The sequence below is a fragment of the Fundulus heteroclitus genome, chromosome 7 (genome assembly GCF_011125445.2).
Source record: "Fundulus heteroclitus isolate FHET01 chromosome 7, MU-UCD_Fhet_4.1, whole genome shotgun sequence".
In the NCBI taxonomy this organism is placed as follows: Eukaryota; Metazoa; Chordata; class Actinopteri; order Cyprinodontiformes; family Fundulidae; genus Fundulus; species Fundulus heteroclitus.
The window spans coordinates 6,225,377-6,249,025 of NC_046367.1; the positions used below are offsets into that span (position 1 = coordinate 6,225,377).

Genomic DNA, 23,649 nt, shown 5'->3' on the forward strand with positions numbered 1-23,649 from the left:
AGTACATAGACGCATCTAGTTGACATAAACAGTTTATTTTTTAAATCTTTTAAGTTTGTAACTTGATCTTAAAATGAGTCCAGAAATAAAATATTCTGTTGATGTCTAATTTAATCTCAGTTTAAATCAAACTGGTCTGAGTTGTGGTAGGACATTGGTTGAGGAACAAGCAATCTGTCTCACCATCACCCCTCACAGGCTGAACTGATAACAACCTGAACTCTTCTCACTTGAAGCATTTTGTTCCATCTAGAATGTTTTACTGTTGCCACGACAATTGTAAAATCCCAAAACTGTTTTAATTTGTTGTTTATAGTCTGTCCTTATTAGTAGTACTTCACAGTATGTAGTAATTATTACAATATGTATACCGTATTGTGCCTTCAGCTAGTTAAATAAAGGTTAATTGAGATTAGAATATAAAAATTAAAAAGACCACTGAACACAGCAGACAAGTCCAGGAGAACGTTGTGGAGAGGTTTAAAGCCAGGTTAGGGTTATACAGCACAGTTTCGTTCAATTAGTCATCTGCAAATGAAAAAACTATGATTATAACTGCAAACCTACCAAAACATGGACATCCACCTAAACTGACAGATTGGAGAAGCAGGCATGGTAACTCTGGAGGAGCTGCAGAGACCCACCCCTCAGAGATCCAGAAAGCTGGTCTTTGGGAAAGGGGGGCAACATGAAAGCCGTAGTTGAAAAGAAGCCAAGAGAAGTTCAATTTAAGGAACAGGACAAATATGGAAGAAGCTATTGTGATCATCTAAGACAAAAAAATAAACTTTCTGGCCCAACACTGTGCACCACCCTGAACTCCATGGTGAAACACAGTGATGGCGTGAATATGGGGGGTAAGGTCTATTCTTCAGCAGGAAACCAGTCAGGGTTAAAGATTACTAGAGTTAAATAAATAAAGGGCAAATGTAAAAGGAAAGCTGTTGGGGCTGTAAAACAGTAGAGACTGCACCCCATTTCACACCTACAGGCCAACCTGACTGTTTGGCAGCCCAGATGTTAAACAATAGGGATTAACTTCAACCCCCTTTGGTGGCACTATCATTATGCTAATTATCAAAAAGATGACTGAAAGGCATTTCAGGCCCAAATTCATGTGTACTGGCTGACCTAGCTTATTTTAACCGTGTTCTAATTCACTTCCATCTGACTCCTGTTGCTTCTGTCTTACCCAGGTCATGGAGAATGCCACTGTGGAGAGTGCAAATGCCACGCCGGTTACATTGGCGACAACTGTAACTGCTCCACAGAAACGTCATTCTGCTTCTCGGATGACGGGAAGATGTGTAGCGGGCGAGGAAATTGCGTGTGCGGCCGCTGTCAGTGCACCGAGCCGGGAGCGTTTGGCGATACCTGTGAAAAATGTCCCACCTGCCCCGACGCCTGCGGCACCAAAAGGTAGAGGTCACACGCATGCAGAACCCAAATACACATGCAACACACGGCAATAAAATCAGAGACTGTTTCTGGGCATTTTAAATGATGATGATTCAACATCGGAAGATTCATTGGAAGATTCTAGGACTATTTTATGGAATGGATTTTTGTGGGTAACGGTTTTAGGTTCTTTCTGAAACCCTTCTTAATCTAAAAAAAGATGTTTTGTCATAAGTCAAAATTTTATTGATCAGAGGATCACAGGAGAAGGCCAATATGGAACACCCTGTTTCAGCTACATAATGCAACAGCAGCATGCGGGGTGCTTAATGACTTAATTACTCTGTATTAAAGGTATGTGGAGCAGCTGATGGCTGCCATCAAACCATTACTTCTCTCATATCAAGACAGAATATTGAAAGACAGTGCCCATCAGCGGCTTTAGAACATCTGCCCCTACTGGCTGCATCTTGTTGTGACGACGATGTTCTGTTCTGGAGCGTCAGTGCTTCTGATAAAACTATCCAAGGCTGGGGTCCTCTTAAGAAGGATTCGGATGAAAGTTGAGAATTATTTAGAAATTTAATATGAGTCTTTTAATATAACTGCAATGCTACAGAAATCTGTCCATGGCAGTTAACAATTACTAGTGTTTTCAACATCCAGGTGGAAATGGGGTTTAAATAAATCTGTTTTTTTGATGTCACTGCATTCCAAACTTACTTCAAAGACACTTTCAGTACTATAGCCATGAGACGAAATGTTTCTCTTTATTTTTCATGAGCTTTAATGTGTGAACTTTGACTCCCCCCTCCCCCAACCCATCCACCTTGCTCCAGGGAGTGTATTGAGTGTCGGCTTTTCAACTCGGGGAGGCTCGCAGACAACCAAACCTGCCAGCGCTTGTGCAAGGATAAAATCATAACTGTGGAGAGCCTTGGTGAGTAAATGCAACATGCACTTACACACTCCTTGTTTACAGTACCAAGTGAGGACCGTGCTTTGACTTACATTTATTTTCAAGCATTTATATGGCCTGACCCTAACCTTAACCTTTACCGGTACATACCTAACCCCAACTTAAACCTAAATGGCACCTTAGTCCGAAACCCACCCTATCCCAGAAAAAATTGAGGACCAAAAATAAGGTTCTCACAATGCCAATTGTCCACGCAACGTTGGTCTACTGTCAAGTTTCAGTCTGCACAACGATAGACAAACAAGTACACACAAACACACACCATCCAGGACTACTGAGAAAAATTTTAGGTCTGTTTTTACTTTTTTTCTGGTTCCACTCCTCTCACATCCAGGTTTCACGAGACCTTTTATTATTGCTGGGAGCCAACTCTCAGTTCAGCTTTCTCCATTTTCAAATTCAACACACACGGTAAACTAGATGCTGTCCAGACTAATCTTAATTTCTTTAAACCACAATATAATAAGATACCACCATGGTTTGAGGCATTGTTCTAACTGGTGTCCATGTATAGAGGTTGGCTCGCAATTTGTTGGAGCCATGTTCGGTTTCCTGGGGACCTACAGGAAGCTGCTTTGCTTGTACAGCATGAGCACGTCTAACACTATCACTTAAAAAGATCCACAATTAGTTAAACATATTCGCTTAAATTTGTTGAAAATTTCCTATCAACCTAAAAATAGCTGCTTATGATGTGTAAAAAAAACTCACATTTATTTCAAAAACTGAATATCCTTTTCACTCGTGGAGGTCGCCATTTTTTCATCTGCGCAATGGATACTGGGAAAATGACGCGGTTAGGTCCTAATGCACTGAAACCTACAGAGTTATCCTTGTTGTTTATTGAATTGCGTTTATCTGGTGTAAATTTCAACATTGCCACACAGTGTCGCTATTGGCTGTAATGTCAAAACAAAAGACGATACAAAAAATTAGTCTTCATTGCTTCCCTCTTGAAAAAAAGAAAAGCGCAATGGGACCCACATCTATGCTCTCAACACCTCTCTGCAGAAGATATTGTGAAGTTTTTTTTTTTTTTTTTTTGTTTTTTTTTTTTTAACCAACAAAATCGATGAAGGAGCTAACAGCTGGATGTTACCCTCGCAAACTAAAACCAGTTATCGTGCTGACTATTTTTGTCCATAAAGCGCCTAAACCCAGCCGCCTTGAGAGCAAAAGACGCTGGGAGAAACATCAGAAACAGGCACCACTGGAAGACCTTTTAAATAACGAAGGTACTGCCACTGCCGCCAGTACCGAATGTGAAACCACAGACACATCACCGGCCCGAAGACCAGAACCTAAACAGGTGTTAACGGACCGAAGACCAGACCGATCAGATTCTAAGCAAGTGTTATTGGACCTGACACCAGACATAGAGCACTACTTGCCGTGATCACATTACCTGACTCCGCCAGATAGATTTGCTTCGCATATCCATCTGGAAACCTTCCGTTGAAGTAATTTTGGGAAGGGGCGAAAATACTGGTCAGCTGATTGGCCTATGTGATCACACAGTCCTACCAGCAATACATGTCATTCATCAGTATTATTATTATTATTATTATTATTATTATTATTATTATATTATATTTTCATCAATTTCAACATGCTCTGCTTTATTGAAAAAGCTCTGTTTCAACAATTAAACGCCTTTTTAACAACGACCAGGCCTTTTGACGTTTTTCAGTCTGGCTTCCGTGCTCACCACAGTACGGAAGGTGTTTAATGACATTAAACACCTTCCGTACTGTGGTGTGGTGCGGTGTTTAATGACATTCATATAAATACAGACTGTGGAAGAACTACCGTGCTGGTTCTATTGGACCTCAGTGCAGCATTCAATACTGTCAATCACTCCTTTCTGTTAAAACGCCTGGAGAACTGGGTTGGCCTCTCTGCTACAGCTCTCCACTGGTTTTATAACTACTTAAAGGACAGGGACTTTTTGGTATCAGTAGGTAACTTTACATCAAAGACAACAAAAATCACATGTGGGGTTTCCCAAGGGTCCATCCTGGGTCCCCTTCTCTTCAATATCTACATGCTCCCTCTAGCTCAGATAATAAAAAACAACAACATCAGCTACCATAACTATGCAGACGACACATAGCTCTACATAGTTACCATGTCTATAAAACTTTCTTCAATTGAATAAAAACAAAACTGAAGTAATGATCTTTGGACCAATAGAGGAGAGATCAAAAGTTAGCACACAGCTTCAGTCTCTTCAGCTAAAAACCACTGATCAGGTCCTGAAATCTGGGAGTAGTCATGGACTCAGACCTAAACCTCCAAAAGCATCTAAAGACAGTTACAATGTCGGTTTTCTATCACCTGAGGAACATTTCCAGGATTAAAGGACTAATGTTTCAGAAGGATCTGGAAAAACTAATCCATGCATTCATCTTTAGTCAAATTGATTACTGCAACGGTGTTTTCACAGGCCTGCCTAAAAAGTGGATCAAACAGCTGCAGCTGATCCAGAACACTGCTGCCCGTGTCCTCACTAAGACTAAGAAAGTAGAGAACATAACCCCAGTTCTAAAGTCCTTACACTGGCTCCCTGTATCTTAGAGAATAGACTTTAAAATACTCCTGTTAGTCTATAAATCCCTGATTGGCTTAGCACCTAAATACATCACAGACTTGTTATCAGTGTTTCAACCCTCCAGACCACTAAGGTCTTCTAGCTCCAGCCTACTCTGCATACCTAGAACACGAATCAAACACGGAGAAGCAGCATTTAGTTCTTATGCTCTGCTTATCTGGAACAAACTTCCAGAAAACTGTAAAAGTGCGGAAAGCCTGAGTTCTTTTAAATCAAGATTAAAAACACATTTGTTCAGAATTGTCTTTGACTGTTCTAGTTAAACTGTTTTGCTGTTTTTAATGTTCTTTTTTTTGTTTCTACATTCTATCCCTACTTGCTTTTAATTCTGTTTTATTTTCCTATATTTTAATCATGTAAAGCATATTGCATTGTCTCTGTACTGAATTGTGCTATATAAATAAATTTGCCTTGCCTTCAAACTGAAAAGGTTTAACATTATTCATTGTTGTTTTGGCTGGACTGAGCTAGCGCTAAAGGACCTAATATACGGCATTTATCCAGAATGCATTACAGCGTAAACAACATAGCCACATTCGTAGGACAATATTTTGTTTAAATTTATACAAATTGTATTTTTACTGTATAGTTTTTACATTTAAAATAGATATTTCTCAAAGTCTATTGTTACAACTAACTGTGGATTCCTTTAAATGAACAGTCATCCATGACAGTGGCTACATCTCACTGACCGTCACTGAGGGGTAACACACCAGAAAATTCAAAGCAGTCTGTAGAAGTGTTAAACCGCAACTTTCACAAACAACAAGAGAAAGAATGTCCCAGCTAAGATAAGGATGAGCAGAGGATAAAGCCCTGTTAACTTGAATTTTGAACTCCTTGAAGATTCACAGTTGACTGTTTCATGTAAGGATCAGTGATAATGTGTTTCTGTTTTTCTCCTGCTTCATTCTCATGGACCATTCATGTGTGACCACTTCCAACGTAAAGAGCATATATCAGTGCCTTAAACTACAACTCCAGTGATTAATTAGGCACTGCTAGCAAACGTTTAAGCATATTTTTGGTTTGATTTTGCTTGTCCAGGCAGCTAATCAGTCACAGGAACATCAGCTCATTCTGGGGGATCCAATGGAATTCTTCATAAGGAAAATATAGTTTCTTTACCATGTAAGTTTCCCTGCTCTCAGCAGGACATGTCCAGATCACATCCAAGGTGTGTGTGTGTGTGTGTGTGTGTGTGTGTGTGTTTGCTCGGAAGGCACAGATGCTCAGACCATCTCAACTGACTCCTTTCGATAAAGAGGACAAGCGTCTCTACCTCTAGAGAGAGGCAGCTATAGACAGAGAAAGCTCATTTTAACTGACTTGATCTGACGTTTTTCAGTCATGATCCACGCCTTGCAATCAAAGGTGAGAGTTGGAAAGTAGACTAGTTTATCGAGAGCACTTTGTTCATCACAACAGACCAGAGCAATGCCCCAGATAGCAACTGATGAGGCTCCAATCCATCTATGTATCTCCCGTTCCACTGGTGAACAAAACACAGATACTTGAACCCTTGCCCTTGAGGCAAAGACTGAGGTGGAAGGGTTCATCCACCTTTCTCTGGCGATGAACAAAGCCTTAGAGGATATTAGACTTTTACTTAATTATGGGTAATTCTAGCTGAAGGGAGACCAATATGGTGGGGATTTAAAACCCTAAGTCACAAACCAGTGGGAGACATTGCTGCGGCTACCTCCATCGTATACTGTCTGTGGTTTGTTTCTAATTTACAGCAGACTTTCAGTGGCTCAGTTATTACATTTGGCATCCTTCTTTCCTCATCATTGGTCTTTTTTTAAATATATTTATCCCTAAAAGTTCCAAGAGCTCCAAGCGAAAGCGAAGTAGCAATTCAGCTATGTATAAAAACATGCAAGAATTACCAGAGTAAGTGAAATCAATGGCACTGCACTAAAAAAAAAAAAAAAAAAAAAACTAGAGCAACTTAAATCTCCTGGTAATCACATAATTTCTAGAACACAAAAAAAACAACTTAATTTTACTTTATAAAAGCCATTGTGTTTGATTCTCATATTAGCATAAGCTTGAGTTAAATACCATGTGGTATTTTACTGTTTACCTACAAATTATAATGCAAAAATTGGTCTACAGGGGACCCAAACATTTTTTTACAGTACTTTCCCATATTTTGTTACATTAAAGCCTTATGCTAACATAGATTAAAATTAGTTTTTCACTCAGATCTCAGAGTTCTTAAATCTGTATAGGCCAGTAAATTTTAGTTATTCCAGCTAATCTGTAAATTGTTTCTTTAAAGTTCCCACTTGGTGCCGTGACCATGGGGCCCAATTTACCATAAAGCTCAAATTGGTGGAACAGCGTTAACTATCATTGATGCTTCTCTTATCTTAATGATGGAAAACTAGAGCTATGCCAAAATAAGAACCAGGTTCTTTTTTTTTTGGTTAGTGACCATACCTTTTAATATTTGGAGACAACCATGGCTTGCAATATTAACCTTAGCGTAGTAACTGAGCACAGCCACCCATAGACATCATATACGTAGAAGCGTAGTTGGGCGCAGGTTCGCACGTCAATGTCACCGCCATATTGTATGTGGCAGAAAAAAGTTAGGTTCTGTTCTAGTGAACGTGGATCAGAGAAGATGCCTCATTCCTGTGCTTCATGGAAATGTATTCGGGCTGTATCTGCCTTCTGTAAATTAAGGCTGCACCATGTTGCAAAACTGGACACACTAAAGCTGCAGAGTGGCAACACTAGGAAAAAGCTGTGCAAGACCATTCTTTTTTTTAAGGTTTTAAAGACCTAGGACAATAAAGTAAAAAAAAAACTCAAAAGTGTGGTAATGTTATGAGAAAACGTCATTATGAGAATTAAGAAGGAACATTTCCAGAATAGTCACAGTTTGCATAATTATTTCACTCCTGGAGTAATAGGGCCAGGTTAGATTATTTTTATTATTTTTATTCTTTACGAGAATAAATTTAGGAGAATGAAGCTAAAGGGATACGAAAATAAACTTCTAATATTACAAATTAATATTACAGATTAAAGTCCCTCTGATACTTTTTAAGTTACTGAGTAACTGCAGATTTGCCACATTTAACATGGCGGACGCTCTGACGCATCGCAGCATAGGCAAAACCCGCCCAACGACGCGTCTACGTATATGAAGTCTATGCAGCCACCCACCTTAATTTAAACTGGAACACTGTTAATTTGGTTTGAGCCAAGTTCTGAAGTAAATGTAATTAAGTGTAATTGGTGTCAAGAGAACCTGGGGCAGTCTGTCTAATTTAAGATAGTCTGGCATTTCCACCTTTTATTTCTAAGGTTGAGCTATGATCTGTGGTTTTGTAATTAATTAGCTAATTATTTACAAAAACAGTGATTTATCAGTTACATTTACCAGCAGGCATCGCTTTTATAAAACAAAATTAGTGCTTTTGTTTCTAGTTTTGAAACATCATTCTGACCTGGTAATGATTGTTTAGTGTGGAAATTGTTTCGACAGTAGCCTCAACCCAAGCTTTTACTCCATCCAGCTCTAGAATCGTAGATGAACTTTATTTATGTCAGCAATATTAGGGAGTGTTGCTCAGGGTTAACAGAAAACATTTGCCAGTGCTGGTCTAGAAGGAAAAAGTAGTGTGTAATCACATGGAGGGGTCACTAACCAGAAACAAGCCTTGGAGAAAGAGGATCCAAACAAACCCAGTGACCTCGCTCGTCTGTCAAACCAGAGAGGTCCTCAGGAATTCTTTCCAGTTTATCCGTCTTAAAATCAATCTTAAAATCCGTCTTAAAATCAGTTTTGGTCCAGACAGTTCCTTTGTACAAGAAAGAGCTGATTGATTAGAAGTAAAAAGTCAGACATATTAGAACGTAGTCACAAAAACCTTCCCCCTGCACACAAAAATATGCATTAAACAAAGAGTTTTCAAACCAAAAACTCTGGGTTCACTATAGCGATGCGCCAGTTAACCTTTTACCGGCCAATATCCCTCAACTAGCGGATTCTGATTTTGGCTTATTCTGATTTTAAAGGATTAAATACAACCTTCTGGGTTAAGTGTTGTTTCAAGCCAGCAATTAAAAGCAACAAACACAGACAATAAAATGTAAAACGTGTTATAGGTTCCTTAATAGATGACATAGTTTTTAAGTCTTGGCAAAATAAAAGGCGACAGTATTTCATACTTCACAAAGCTCCATCTTGGTGCTTTATTAAGCACTTATTATAAGCTATGGATAAGAAGAGGGATTTAGAACTGGCACTGAGCCTCTGATTAAGTAAGAAGAAGGAAGCAGCTCTTGAGTTGTTGAGCTGTTGTTTGACAGACAAGCTAACAACTCTGTTACATAAACACCAACGAAGCGTCCACTACTGTTGATGCTAAGTACATTAGGCACAGTTTTGGTTACTCACTAGAGAAGAGAGATGCTGACTGATGGATGAAAGAGATATGAAGGATTTGTAAGGACTGGGAGAAGAACATAACGGATTATTAGTTAGCTGCTAACATCCCTATATTGGCTAATTAACTTTTCCTTTAAGGAATCTGGATAGTCATACTTAGACTTGGTTATTCTGCACCCAACAGAGATTTATTAGATACTCATTATGAGGAACACCTTAGAAGAGACAAGCACTGCAACAAATATGAACTGGTCAGACATGGAGTGAATTGTTTTATAATGGTTACTGCTTCTGTAAAGTGGAGTTTGGAAATGAAATAGTTTTACTATTTTTGTGAAAACAAAACAATAATCTTAATTTTCCAAAACTGTTGTCCAGATATTGCCTGGTCTAACTCTCTCATGAACCCAAACTCATGTAATGCCTCTTCTCATGAGCTGTGTGCATCATTACACCCCTAGTAGTTTTGAATCGCACAGAAGATTAAAGGATTACAAGATTATTCCTGTTTTTGCACCAAAAGTGTATCCCATTAACCTTTCTCTGAGAACAGTGTTTCAGTAATTGACTCTCCAGTCACCATTCTGAGCTGATCAATCACTGTCTAGTTGTCTGTGACAATTTTTTTGTGTTTGAAGATAAAATGGAAAAAAATGTTCAGTGTCAAATATCTAAATGCCCAACTGGGGACTGGGTGCTTGTCAGTAGTAGTACTTTTATTTTTGGAAGGATTTATGATGAGTAATCACACATAACCGGAAAATATTTCCCTTCTATGATAATGCCATATGAGTCTCTATTTAGTTGTGCCGTTGATGTGGCTCAGGATAAAATTAAATGTTTGTACAGACGTCAGCCATTCCCAGGCTTTAAATATCTCCAGCTTATGTCTGATGTGGTATTCCCTCCACAAATTCCTGTGCCCTCTTGTTAAGGATTAACTGGTATTTTCAGCTTTGTCGACCAGTATTTATAGGTATTCCTGGGATCATGGGCTTGTTGATAAATGTCTAGTCATTTCATAAATCTCTCACCTCTATACAATGCCTTATGGACAGCACAAAGCCCATTCTTCTTTGCTAAATGGCTCCATCTCAGCCACAGTGGATGGAAAACATCTGGGAACATTTATGTTTAAGTCTTGCCCCAGATTCTAAATTTTATTTCATTTTCATGGTCTTTGACTAGGCCATTCTAACACAAAATATGCTTTAATTAAAACCATCCTATTTATGCTTTATTTTTGTTCAAACGTTTTTAACAGTTGAATAACTAACAAACAATAATGCATATAATGACAACAGGTAAAAAAAATCCCCAAAAAACAAGAGGACAAACTGGGGTATAAAAGAGGTATCAAATGTACAGTATAATGTAAAAAACATATAGACAATAAAACTAAACAAACAAAGACAAGCACCACAAGGCTGTTATCAATTATCGCCCCATAACATCAGGTAGGTGTTCCATATCTCAGTGATATTGCTAATCCCAGTTCTTTCCCAGACTGCAATTTACAAGCTGTATGCAACAAAATTTCGTTCTGATAAATAAAGTTGTCTAAGTCTAGGTTTTTGCCATTTCTCATTGATACAAAATGTAGAGTGGCCCCTAACTATAATTCACCAATGATTTTCCTGTGTAGTTTTTCTTCATATGCTTTTATAAACATCTGTGTGATGCCAGATATGTTGTTCGATTGTAAACCTGTTAATTGCTCTACCTGTATTGTCGTCCTGCTGAAAGGTGAACCTCCACCTAGTCTTTAGCAACCTCTGTCTGGGTTTCTTATTGTGTATTCCTGCATTTAGCTCCATCCATCTTACCATCAACTGATTTGCTTCCCTGTGACCTTTAAAAAAAAGCAACCCCACAGTAATAGGCTGCCACTGTTATGTTTCACAGTGAATAAGATGGATTTAAGGTGTTAGTTTTCCACCACATGCAAGGACAAACGGTTCAAATTGTTATGCCAGAAACCTGTTTGATTATGAGTATTATTATTAATTATAATTTGCTATTATAATTTTAATAATAGATCATTCAAACTCAAATGGTAGATATAACAAATGTAATTCAAATGGTTGTGATTAAAGGGCTACAAGCCTGTAATGACCAACACTAGCAATGCATTTATTAATTAGCTGTTATGAACTTATTTAAGCTGGAAAAGTGTGATCTGACCGATTGTTGACCGATTAGACTTATCCAGCAAACGTTAATAACTCAAATTATAACTGCAATTGAAGTTTTAACCCTTGCTTCTTTATCACAAACCAATGAAAATGTCTCAGTTAATTTAGTTGTTAACTCAAAAAGAGGTAATTCTTTTACTCTTAGAGACCATCCAACTCCTGGATCAAAACAAACACAAACAATTACTATTTCACACGTTATTATTTATTAAACCAAAATAATTCCCTGTTAGAGTAATTGTTATGTTCAATAAACACTAGGAAACACTACTCGCTACTCAAAGGACATGCAAAAGAAAATAAATGAAAATAAAACAAGTCAAAATGGGTTAAATGAGAGGTAGCAATTCTTAATTCAATTCACAGTTGTTTAAACATCACATTCAAGAAGTCGGCACTTTGACGTAGCAGCATTGAAAGACAAAATAGCTTAGAGAAAACAGACTTGAAGCTAGGTGGTCGCTCTTTGAATTCCACAACAAGCTAAGCTAACCGTTTACAGCTACTTTGCCGCATAGATTTCCAAGATGGTGGCTATGACGATATCTGACCGACGATCTTGCGTGACGCGTGAGGAGGAGGTCCTAATGACGTATCTAACACACACGCCGAGTGTAGGGCGGGCTTTGATCAAGAGGTGGTTTTCACTCCTGAACAAAGGATGTTTGTTCAGGTGAACTGAGGGAGAACTTAGCACAAACAAAGAGATCAAGATGAAGATGGGGAGAGAAAAGGAAATTTTGACCCTCGGCGGAGTCCGCTTATAATCAAACCGAAAACAACACAGCCAAAATCACTTATGAAATGCATGCACTCACATCAGAAACATCCAGCACAGTTAAAAGCAAACTCCGTCTCGGAGTAATTAAGCATTAAACTAATTCCTAATAGGTTCTGCCCAGGCACAAAATATCAACATATGGGTGAAGAAAGAGAAAAAAAAAAAGGGGGGGGGGGGAGTCCCGTTTACTTGTTTGTCTCAGTGGGGATGTCCCAGGTCCAAAACCGCGGGCGTCCTGGAGCGCTTCGGCGAGTGCAGGTTCGTCAGGCAGCAAGGAGAGAGGGAACCCCAAAGTCTCTGTGCTCTGTCCGCCACTTGTTTGGCCAAAACAAAAGCGGAGCTTGTGACGATCACTAGGAGATAGCGGCTTCCAGTAGGATCAAAATGAATTCAAAGTACTTTTAAAGTCGACCTCCTGCATAAACAAAACAGGGAGAAGTTGGTTCGGCAACTCGGACCAGCGAGGACTCGAAGCCGTGCCACGTGGGGAAAATCCCAACAGGATGAACAGCTGTGTGTCTCCTGAATTTGGCGAACTGCCAGCAAAGAAGGATAAGTTGAGCGTGCAGAGCGCTTTTATGTGGTCCCATAGCAACGAGATAACGTTGCCAGGCTGGGAGTCAGTTTTGACCGTGTTGCATGCTGGGGCTGGTGATCTGGTCGACCATATTGCATGATGGGAGTTGAAGTCTGTCACACCATAAGATGGCATTACAAAATTAAGTCTAATCTTACCAGAGCATCTCCTTCACATATAGTCTTTGTCCCGAACATGGCTCATAGTAAGCTGTAAATGAGACTTCTTAGACTTCAACATTTGATTTTGTCTTGCTACTCTTGCATAAAGACCAGATTTAAGATGATGACTGAGTAGTTGTCATTTTCTCCCACATGAGCGGTGCATTTCTGCAGCTTCTCCAGAGTTGTTATGGGTGTCCTGCCTGCATTTTTGACCAGTTCTCCTCTTGCTTGGTCTGCCACTTTAATAATAATAACTTTAGGTGCATAGCCATGTCTTGGTCTTCAATGATGAATGGAACAGTACTCTGTGACACATTCAAAGCTTGGGCTCTGTATGACTCACTAACAACACAGAGTTGCCCATCATGATATTATGTAACAGGGATCTTATTGTAGGTTCTTACCTCCTGCTGCACCCTCCTATTTGGTTGAAAAATTCTTTCCATTCAAATTCAGGTCCTTCACAAACCTGATCAGTCATCTGCTTCCACCCACTGAGCAAATATACCTGTCCTAAAGCTTCAACTCTGACAGAACAAAGCTGTCTGTGATGTGCCTGGCTGTGTCCTTAAATTCCTCGCAGCCTAATGGAAAGCATTCACTGGTTGTTTAGGGAATGTATTAATAATCCCACAGTGGTTTCTGAGCTGCGTGGCACTCAGCTGAGGCTGATGGCTGCGTGCTGTTCCACAGGGACTAAGCGTGGCCCTGGCCCAAATATGACGTGTTTCACTGCATTCTCCACCATTTCAGCCATCTGAGCGGCCTTAATGGACTCCACATGCACGTTCCAGATACTTTGTGTATGAAGTAGAAGAGGAGAGAGAGGGAAGACAGGGAGGGGAGGGCCAGGGGGGAATAGCCTCACCCTCCCTCATGAGGTTTTGAGACAGATTGACTGACTAAAAACAAGAGCGTTCACAATGTCAGCATCTCAATCGGGGAATGAGGGGTTTGTCCTTGTAAAGCTTTGATCTTACAGCAGAAATCACAGGGCAATGTGCAAGAATCCCACTTCTTCTTTATTCACCACCTCTTCTAGACCACCAAACAAAGTGGGTACCTGCTTCTAGAGCAACATTGGGCATGAATGATCCTTTTTTTTTAGTTTTTTGGTCCTGCAACTTGCTATTTTCACTTGACTCCATTTCTGTTTTTACTTTTGAGTGAAACTCCTGAAAATACGTTACTGTCTTTCTTTCTCCTGCAGAGAACGATGACCCCGGAGCTGTCCTCTGCCTGTATAAAACAGACGACGACTGCGTGATGAAGTTTACATACTCTGAGCATGTCAGCGGACGATCTGTCCTCACAGCACTTAAAGACCCAGGTCTGTGAAGAACATTGTTCTATTTTGGTGAATGTACCCACATCTCATTAGTAGGTTTGACACCTGTTTAAGATCCAGGTGTGACCAGTCATAGCAATAGATATCAGAGATCTAGTAAATGTTTAAATTTTTTTAAGTCTTAGGACCTTTTAACAACACTTCAGCCATCCATGCAGCTGTGTTGTTCTGGTGTTCTGTCTACCTCGTCAAATTTTCCTACCCTGGTCAGTCGCTATTTATTATTATTTTTTAGTGTAAGGCCTAGATATAGCCTTAATGAAACTCTGAGGGGATTTAAGTGGAAGCTTCTGTGTGGTTTTCAGACACTTCATAGGAATGACAATGAACTAATAATTAATGTAATGCATATGATGTCTTAAATCTCTTAATCACATTATTCTACCTTTTATAAAATACAGAAGAATAAAACATAAGTAAAATACAGAATATTAGCTCCTTTTCCATTGGAAGCTCCAGGCTTTGGTTTCCCAGGGTAAATGAAAACTTGGGGCTTTTAAATGGCAATTTTTCCATTGTGTTGTGCAATTATACACTGTTTAAAGTTATTTAATGTTTATTAAATAACCCTCTGTCTGTTAAGTATTGTCTGGTGATGATCAGCTCTTAAGCTGATATCAAGACAAAAGGGATGAATTCGAGCACTAGCGATCTTTTAACAGCAAAACCTCCACAGACATAGAATAAAAGAGTGACAACTTCTTTTCAAGTCCAAGAATTTAATTACAGAAATAAAAAGAACATCCAGAGAACATCACTATGTAATGCTGTTTATCTGATTTAACACAATATTTCGATTAACAAATCCTCTCTACTAGGCTAGTGAAACGTAGCTAAACTACTAAGAAAAATGAAGATAAAAAGAAGCTAAGCTAAGGAACTATTTACATGCAAAAACAAACAAAAGACAAAACAAAAGGGGTTGATCATAATCAGAACACTTCAGTGAATCCTGGTTCACTGCAGATCTGATTCCAAAAGCATGGAATGGGGTAAAAAACATTTGGCATGTGTTTCAATCCATTCACAATGCAAAGCCCAAGTCAACCAGAACATTATTTTGAGTAAATAATATTCTAAAGACTGATTTGCCCAGTAAAATCGTTTAAACCCTTATGACCGAGTTTGTTAATGCAATTCTCCCTCCGGGCATCTTGGGTCGCTGTAGCAAATCGGTGGCTAAAAGGTTACAGCATAAAGTTATCAAAACTGCCTTTACACCAACATATAATATTCAATATTATTGCGGGGATAAGGCTCATAGCACCATCAACGGATGGCCGAGCAGAACGGTTAAGCTTTTATGCTTTAAAACACTCCTTTTGAAATGTCCGAAACCGGATGTTAGCAAGGCAAATAGCAGTTTGGCTAGCGGGCATTCCTCGCTAACAAATGAAACTTTAGCTTTATTTTTAGTCATAATGAGTGGGCTGGATAACGCAAACATTAATGTCCCATCAATGTATGAAACCCTTGTGGAGGTAACCTTGTTATAACCAAAGAAAAACACACTCAAATGATATTAGCAATACCATGAAACGAAGGCTAGCGTGAGCTACGTCCGTCAGCCCTTTGTTCTAAAGCAACCGTTTGTCCAAACGAGTTACCAAACCTTCCAGATGAACCATTTAACTTCTGCCTCAGCTCCCTGTGTCCAAACCTGTCTTTTAACTGTGTGAGTTTTGTCCAGTTTGGCCATTCCAAGGAAGGAGCATTGAAAGCAGGAACGTCCGGATGTCAAGTGTGCATGCGCAAAAGCAGCGTGCTGCAGTTACATCGCTCCATTTTACTTTTAACTTTCTTACTTTTATCTTTTTTTGATTGCTCTTGTTTTTTCACGGTAACTCTGTGAAGTATTGTCCTCTATTACAAGGTCGTTCTCAGAGAGTTTTCGTGCTTTTTTGTGTTGTTTTTATCATGCTGTGATCACCGGGACATGCTGCCTTTTGTTTACTCCGGAGAACAGCTGACCGCTCTAATGCCAACCGGCGTGCTAGCCAGACCAGCTGAAATACCACCCGAACTCTGGAGAAAAACACGTTGAGGTTGCAGAGGAGGAAAGCAACATAGGGGGATGAAAGGAGAGTCGAGACGGGACGGGCTTATTGAAAGGAGAAGATTTAAGCGGTGTCTTCCCTCTGTTGTTATGGGAAATGTGCGGTCCTTTAGCAACAAGATGGACGAGCTAATGCCGCTAACGCTGAGCCATCCGGAGTACCGGGAGTGCAGTCTGATGTGTTTCACCGAGACATGGCTGCACAAGGACATCACGGACCAGATTGTCTCCGTGGATGGCTTTCACACCGTCCGGGACGACCTGGACACTGCCATTCTAGTAAACAGCAGATGGTGTTACCCGGGTCACATCACCATTAAAGAACAGCTCTGGAGCCTGGATTTTGAACTGCTGGCCGTTGGACTCTGTCCTAATCAGCTGCCTAGAGAGATCCCACATGTTATCGCTGCTGTCCTGTATATCCCTCCCTCTGCAAACCCAACATCTGCCTGCAGCATCATACACACCACCATCTCCAAACTACAGACTCAACATCCTAATGCCCTCATTATCATGTCGGGAGACTTCAACCATGTCACCATGAACAAAGTTCTGCCGACCTTCAAACAGTATGTGAGCTGCCCTACCAGAGAGGAGAGGACCCTGGACCTGATGTATGCTAACATTAAAGATGCATACATCTCCTTTTCTCTCCCAACCCCCCCCCCCCCCCCCCCCCCCCCTCCTCCCTGGGCAGGTCAGATCACAGCCTATGACAACAAGGACTGTGAGGAGGTGGTCGGAGGAGGCTTATGAGGCACTGCAGTCCTGCTTTGAGGTGACTGACTGGCCTGCACTCTGTGAGCCCCATGGGGAGGACATAAAGGTCATTCTAAATAAGAAAAAGAGGGCGTTCTGAGATGGCAACCGTTAGGAGGTGAGGAGAGTGCAGGGGGTACTCAAACATAAAATCCAGGAGGCTAAGGACAGGAGAAAGCTGGAGAAGAAACTCCAGACCAACAACTTGAGGGATGTGTGGAGTGGGATGAGAGCCATCACAGGGTTCCAGAAGTCCACTGGCATGGGGTTGGAAGGTCGCGTTGACCGGGCCAATGACCTGAACCTATTTTTCAATAGGTTTGATACTGCCGCCCATCCCCCACAACTTTCTGCTGCTGGCTTCCTGACCTGGTGAGAAGACAGCTAACCAGACTCCACTCCAAAAAAGCTGCTGGCCCCGATGGTGTATTCCCCAGGGTGCTCAAAGCTTGTGCCTACCAGCTGTGTGGAGTACTTAGCCTAGTCTTCAGCCTGAGCCTGCACCTCCAGAGAGTCCCCGTGCTGTGGAAGATGTCCTGCCTTGTTCCTGTGCCAAAGACGCCGTGTCCTAGCGGCCCTCAGGACTACAGACGGGTGGCACTGACGTCCCACATCATGAAGACCTTTGAGAGGTTAGTCCTGGAGCAGCTAAGTCCCATGGTCAGGCCCTTCACTGATCCACTACAGTTCGTCTACCAGCCCCGCCTAGGAGTTGAGGACAGCATCATCTTCCTGCTGAACAGAGTCTACACTCATCTGGACAAGCCAGCAAGCACTGTAAGAATCATGTTCTTTGATTTCTCCAGTGCCTTCAACGCCATCCGTCCGACTCTACTGGGTGAGAAGATGACAGCGATGCAGGTGGAGGCCCCCATCGTGTTCTGGATTGCTGATTACCTGACGGGCAGACCACAGTATGTACGCCTACAGAACTGTGTGTCTGACAGGGTGGTCAGCAACACTGGAGCCCCTCAGGGGACTGTCCTCTCCCCCTTCACCCTTTTCACCTCAGACTTCAACTATTGCACCTTCAGAAGTTTTCTGATGACTCAGCAATAGTTGGCTGTATTGAAAAGGGTGATGAGAGTGAATATAGGACTGTGGTGGGCAACTTTGTCACTTGGAGTGAGCTGAACCATCTGCAGCTCAATGTGACAAAGACTAAGGAGCTAATAGTGGATCTGAAGAGGACAAAAACACATGTGACCCCTGTTTCCACCCAGGGGGTCCCTGTTGACACTGTGGAGGAGTATAAGTACCTGGGAGTGTACTTTAACAATAAGCTGGACTGGACTAGAAACACCGAGGCGGTCTACAAAAAGGGCCAAAGCCGACTTTTTTTCCTGAGGAGGCTGATGTCTTTTAACATCTGTGGGACAATGCTGAGGATGTTTTATGAGTCTGTTGTTGCCAGTACGATCTTCTTTGCTGTCACATGCTGGGGCAGCGGGCTGAAGGTCGCTGACAACAACAGACTAAACAAACTGATCGGGAGGGCCGGTGATGTTGTGGGGGAGGAACTGGACTCTCTGACAACCATGGCAGAGAGGAGGATGCTGTCCAGGCTCCAGTCCATGTTAGACAATGTCTCACACCCTCTCCATGACACACTGGCCCAGCAGAGGGGCTCCTTTAGCAGAAGACTCCTCTTACCCAAATGCACCACAGAGCGCCACAGGAAATCATTCCTGCCTGTGGTCATCAATCTTTACGCCTCCCTCAGTGATTCAGACACCCCCCCTCTGTAACTGACATTTATGCATTCTTTGCACTGTTCTTGCACAAGTCACTATCACTTATTTGGATCTATAGTTATATATATATATATATATATATATATATATATATATATATATATATATATATATATATATATATATATATATATATATATATATATATATATATATATATATATATATATATATATATTGACTTATATATGCATATATGTATATTACTTTGTGCGGAATGTTGTAAATATATATTACTTTGTGCGGAATGTTGTAAATATATATATTAGGGCTGGGCAAGTTAACGCGTTAATTTTGCATTAATTCATTGGACTATTAACGGCGATATTTACTTTAACGCGCATTAACGCATGTTGCTCACATGCTTTTATTTTGTGAAGGTCTGTTGCTGCGGTGTAGGGGTTTGAATCAGAACAGTAGGTGGCGATAATTCGCCAATAACCTTGCTGTCAGCCCAGCCTCGGATTCAAACTGGAAGAAAGGTGCTGGCTGGTTAAAGGAAAACGCGAAAAAAAACAAAGCCAACCTGGGGAAGACGGTGTTTCCCGCAGGAATTTGCTTAGGCGAGGCAGTGTATTGGTGGCCGGAACAAGTTTTGTGCAGAGCGGGCGGAGCGGGGGTTTGCATCGACGCCGTCGGTGAAGTCGCTTCTCGCTTCAAAGTATCCATGTATTTTTGCCTGTTTTTTCCCTGCCATTCACTATATGCACGCGAGAAAGCAACAACAAAAAAAATGCGTGTTAACGTCAAATAAACATGCAAGCATATCGAGTTAGCAAGCATTTCGGTTTAAAGTTCTTCCAGCAACGAATATGACAGAAACAAGTTAGTTGTAACCACTGCCAAGTTAAACTTTCTTATCACCGGAGCACCTTGAGCTTAACATATCACTTAAATGCCAAAAACACTGTAGACATCACCAAGCAATTCAATGACTCAGAGAAGCTAACCAATGTAATGGCGAAGTGGATAGCTACTGTTGACCTTTTTTTGTGCTTCACACTTTGGTATTGAACATAAAATGGTAATGCTGCTCCCTGCGGTTACCTCAGAAATTGCCTGTTTTTGGTTGATTTTTTCCCCATAAAGAGAATTCCCTGTGGCAATAAGCTTTAATTTATTATTATTGCTATTTTTTGTTTTACATGTAAGTTGAGCTTTACACTAAATATGTGTTACTGATAAGTGCTACAAATGTTACAACACTTTTGTTCATATGGCAGCAGAACATTAAAATAAAAGTGCTCTTTACACTACTTTTGAATTCATTCTTGGAGTTTGCACATACAATGTGATTAATCATGATTAATCAGGCAAATTATGCGATTAATCGCGATTAAAGATTTTAATCGTTGCCCAGCCCTAATATATATATATATATATATATATATATATATATATATATATATATATATATATATATATATATATATAAATGTTTGTATATCTGGAGCGTGTGACAAAAGTAATTTCCCTCTGGGATTATTAAAGTATGTCTGATTCTGTTGTTGGTTTGTCCAACAGCAGGCAAGGCGCTTAGCTCTGCAGCACCATGTGATCGGGGTCGGAGGCCTGGTCTCTGCCACGTTCTCTGACCCGGTTGCAGACACGATTTGAGCAGGGGTTTTCCTCACATTCGCAGTGGGTTCTGCTGCCGGCTTCTCAGCTCCATCTGGGGTTCACTTCCCGGTAAAGGTTGATGAGAAATACAACAGAGCTGTATTGGCAGGCAGGGTCTTTCCTCCTGCTGCCGGTGATGAGGTTAAGACAGCAAACTTAGCTCTGTATTTGCCCGGACATGTTTCCCGGGCGACAAGGGTCCTCTCCAGACGTGGCCTGTGGGTTCTTTCAGGCCCGTGCAGGGCCCATGGCCTGAAGTGATTTCCTGGTCTGCTCCAGGTCTTAGAGAGAGACTCTGAGAAGGTCTGAAGCTACAGGAGTGAGAGACTCTTTGTCTGTGGGAGGAAAGTTTTATAGCAGCAGGGGGCCCCTAGTGAGAGAAGGGCCGTCCTTTCTGCCTGTGTATCCTTTGCAGCAGGATAGAATTATTTTTGTCACCTCTTCCCTACTGTTCAGAGTCCAATCTGAGATCAAATATTCTTCATGCTGGTAATATAGCATAACAATTCCGACAGGTCATTTATTTAAAGGAGCAATAAGTAAGATATTTAATGTAAAATTAACAAAAATCATTCTCACATTTCACCCAGAATGGAAGTAAAATTCCTTTGAAACGATTTGTCCTCTCCATCAACAATGTCTTGGTCAAACTTTTCTGCTTTCAAACCCAGAGGTACAGTCCAGAACTACTTTGGTGCAGAGTGTAGCCCGTGTTTACTTCCTGGTTCCTGAGCCACACATATGAGACTTCCCAGGGTTCCCAAAACAGCGCACAGCATTTGGTATTTTATGTTGGCAAAAGAGCAGCAGCCTGCATACATGGGAGCCAGTAAGAGAAGCGTACCACAAATAGAAGAGAATACAAGATCATCTACCAATCCTGTGGAAGTATAAATTCAGTGGGATTTCACAGCAGCAATCGACCGTCGAGGAAACGGCAGACTGCTGCTGTGTGTGTTGTCTTGATTTGAACCACTAGGTGTCATTATTACTTATCGTTTCTTTAAATCAACCTAATTATGAATGGGTAAGTAGTGCAGAAAACAGCACTTCACCTTCAGGCCAGCGGGTGGTGGTAATAAGAAACCAAAAGCCAAAGAACCAAAGCTGTATACTTTTTCTCTTATTTCAAACATTAGTAATATCTCTGAAGGTAGTGGGTAGTTTGATAGAACCTATGGATAGAACCACTTCTATTCTTAAATTAGTTATTGTATGTAATTTTGGTTGATACTTTTGTAACTTAAAAAGGTGATTTTAGTTTTCTACACTCACAAATGTATCTTCTGTCCTCCTACTGTATATACTATCAAGCCTGTATTGTAACTCTTTCAGTTGTACTTTCTCGGTTATAAACATCTTAAAACTACTTTGTATAACAAATGATATACCCTGTCATGGTATAAAATCGATACATTTGCACAGTCACCTCCTTAGTGCTCCTGGTGGTGGAGTGTTTTGCCTTGCTGCACACAAACCCACCCCTTCAACAATTCCAGGGAAAGCTGAAAAGGCCTACCTAAGAACAGGACCTTTTTATCCATGAAACTAAAGCCCCTGGAATCTGAAACTCTCTGTATAAATTTGTATTGAAATGTGCACAGGACTTTTTACATGCAAATCTTCAGTTCAGTTTTGGGTCAGTTAACACCTGATAATCTGTAATGTTTAACTTTAAGATGGTGATTATTTAATCGGAAAATTTTGAATCTAACAAACTATGGTCATTTACTGCAGAGTTTAACTGTGTGGGATACATTGATAGTTTTACATTAATACTGGGATCTGGTGGAGCTGTAGATTTACATGTATTATCTGTGTCTAGGATCAATCCATCAATCCGTTTTGATGTTTAAAATCATAATTTCTGGATTTTGTCTCAACCCAGCTACATGCTGACAGAATATTTTAAGTGCACATCTTCTACTCTTGTTTGCCCTTGTAAATTATAATGTATGCAGCTTTTACAGACTTTATGGTTATCACGGTTGTTTCCTGCTGGTTTCCTCTCTCTCAGCATCACTAAGTTGACCAGCAGGGAAGTAGAGAATCCTGCAGGTTATACTTTGCGTGACTGGCTGTAAAAGGATTGAGGAAAACCTGGGTAAAATCTGAAAAACAATTTAAGTGAAAAGAGTCACTACAACAACCTGAGGCTATGAAAATACAAATTTAACAACTGGTTGTTCCACCCTTGCCCTACTTCAAATTGTCTGACAGGTTCTATTTTATTTATTTCCTTATTTTCCGTATTTTTAGGACCGTAAAACGCACCGGATTATAAGGTGCACCGTGAATTATCATGTCTGTGTCTTTGTCCACATATAAGGGGCAATGGATTATAAGGCACATTAAATATTCTTCCCAAGTGTGTAATATCACGCCCCTTCACGTACACAGCTCTCTCCTGAGAGGGAGGGCTATCCGTCTATGCCGGGAGGACAGAGTAGTTGGACTACACTGCCCTGTTTGTAATATAAGGCCAAAAATAAACGTAACTTTTATATTTGATTAACTTACTTGGATTATTGTTGCTAGCATGTACTCCGGGCGGGGGCTGCTTTACATGAATGCACTTCTAGTGTAGACATTACAGTCAGTCTTGTAGACTGCTCAGGGGTCTGATCAGGTAATGACACAGTGTGCCGTAATGCTCCGAATATCCATTGAGTGAAGCGGCCTTGTTGCTTACCAAAGTCGTACTTACACATCGTAATTAAAATCGGTCAATAAGCACAACTTTAACCATATATAAGGTGCACCATCAATTTTTGAGAAAATTTAAGGATTTTAAGTGCGCCTTATTGTCTGAAAAATACGGTACCTGGCAATTACATCTCGAGCTGTTCCTCCATCCTGGACGTCTGCAGGAATGATGGGATGGTCACGGTCAGATTTATCAATCCATCTGTCCCGTTCTCGCTCTGAGGAGAGCAATATCATGGAGAACATCACATGCCACAATGATGCCCCATTTCTTCTGTGGTCACCCTTAG

The 23,649-nt window shown here is 40.7% G+C and overlaps 1 protein-coding gene across 1 annotated transcript in view; it reads left to right on the forward strand.

The window, feature by feature from the left end:
* Positions 1-23,649, forward strand: part of itgb5 (integrin, beta 5) — a gene marked incomplete in the record, with an annotated part of 81,906 nt that overhangs the window by 50,500 nt on the left and 7,757 nt on the right. The window contains 3 exon segments of the mRNA XM_036138812.1: positions 1,197-1,419; positions 2,238-2,338; positions 14,327-14,446. Of these exon segments, the coding sequence (XP_035994705.1) occupies positions 1,197-1,419; positions 2,238-2,338; positions 14,327-14,446 (444 nt within the window).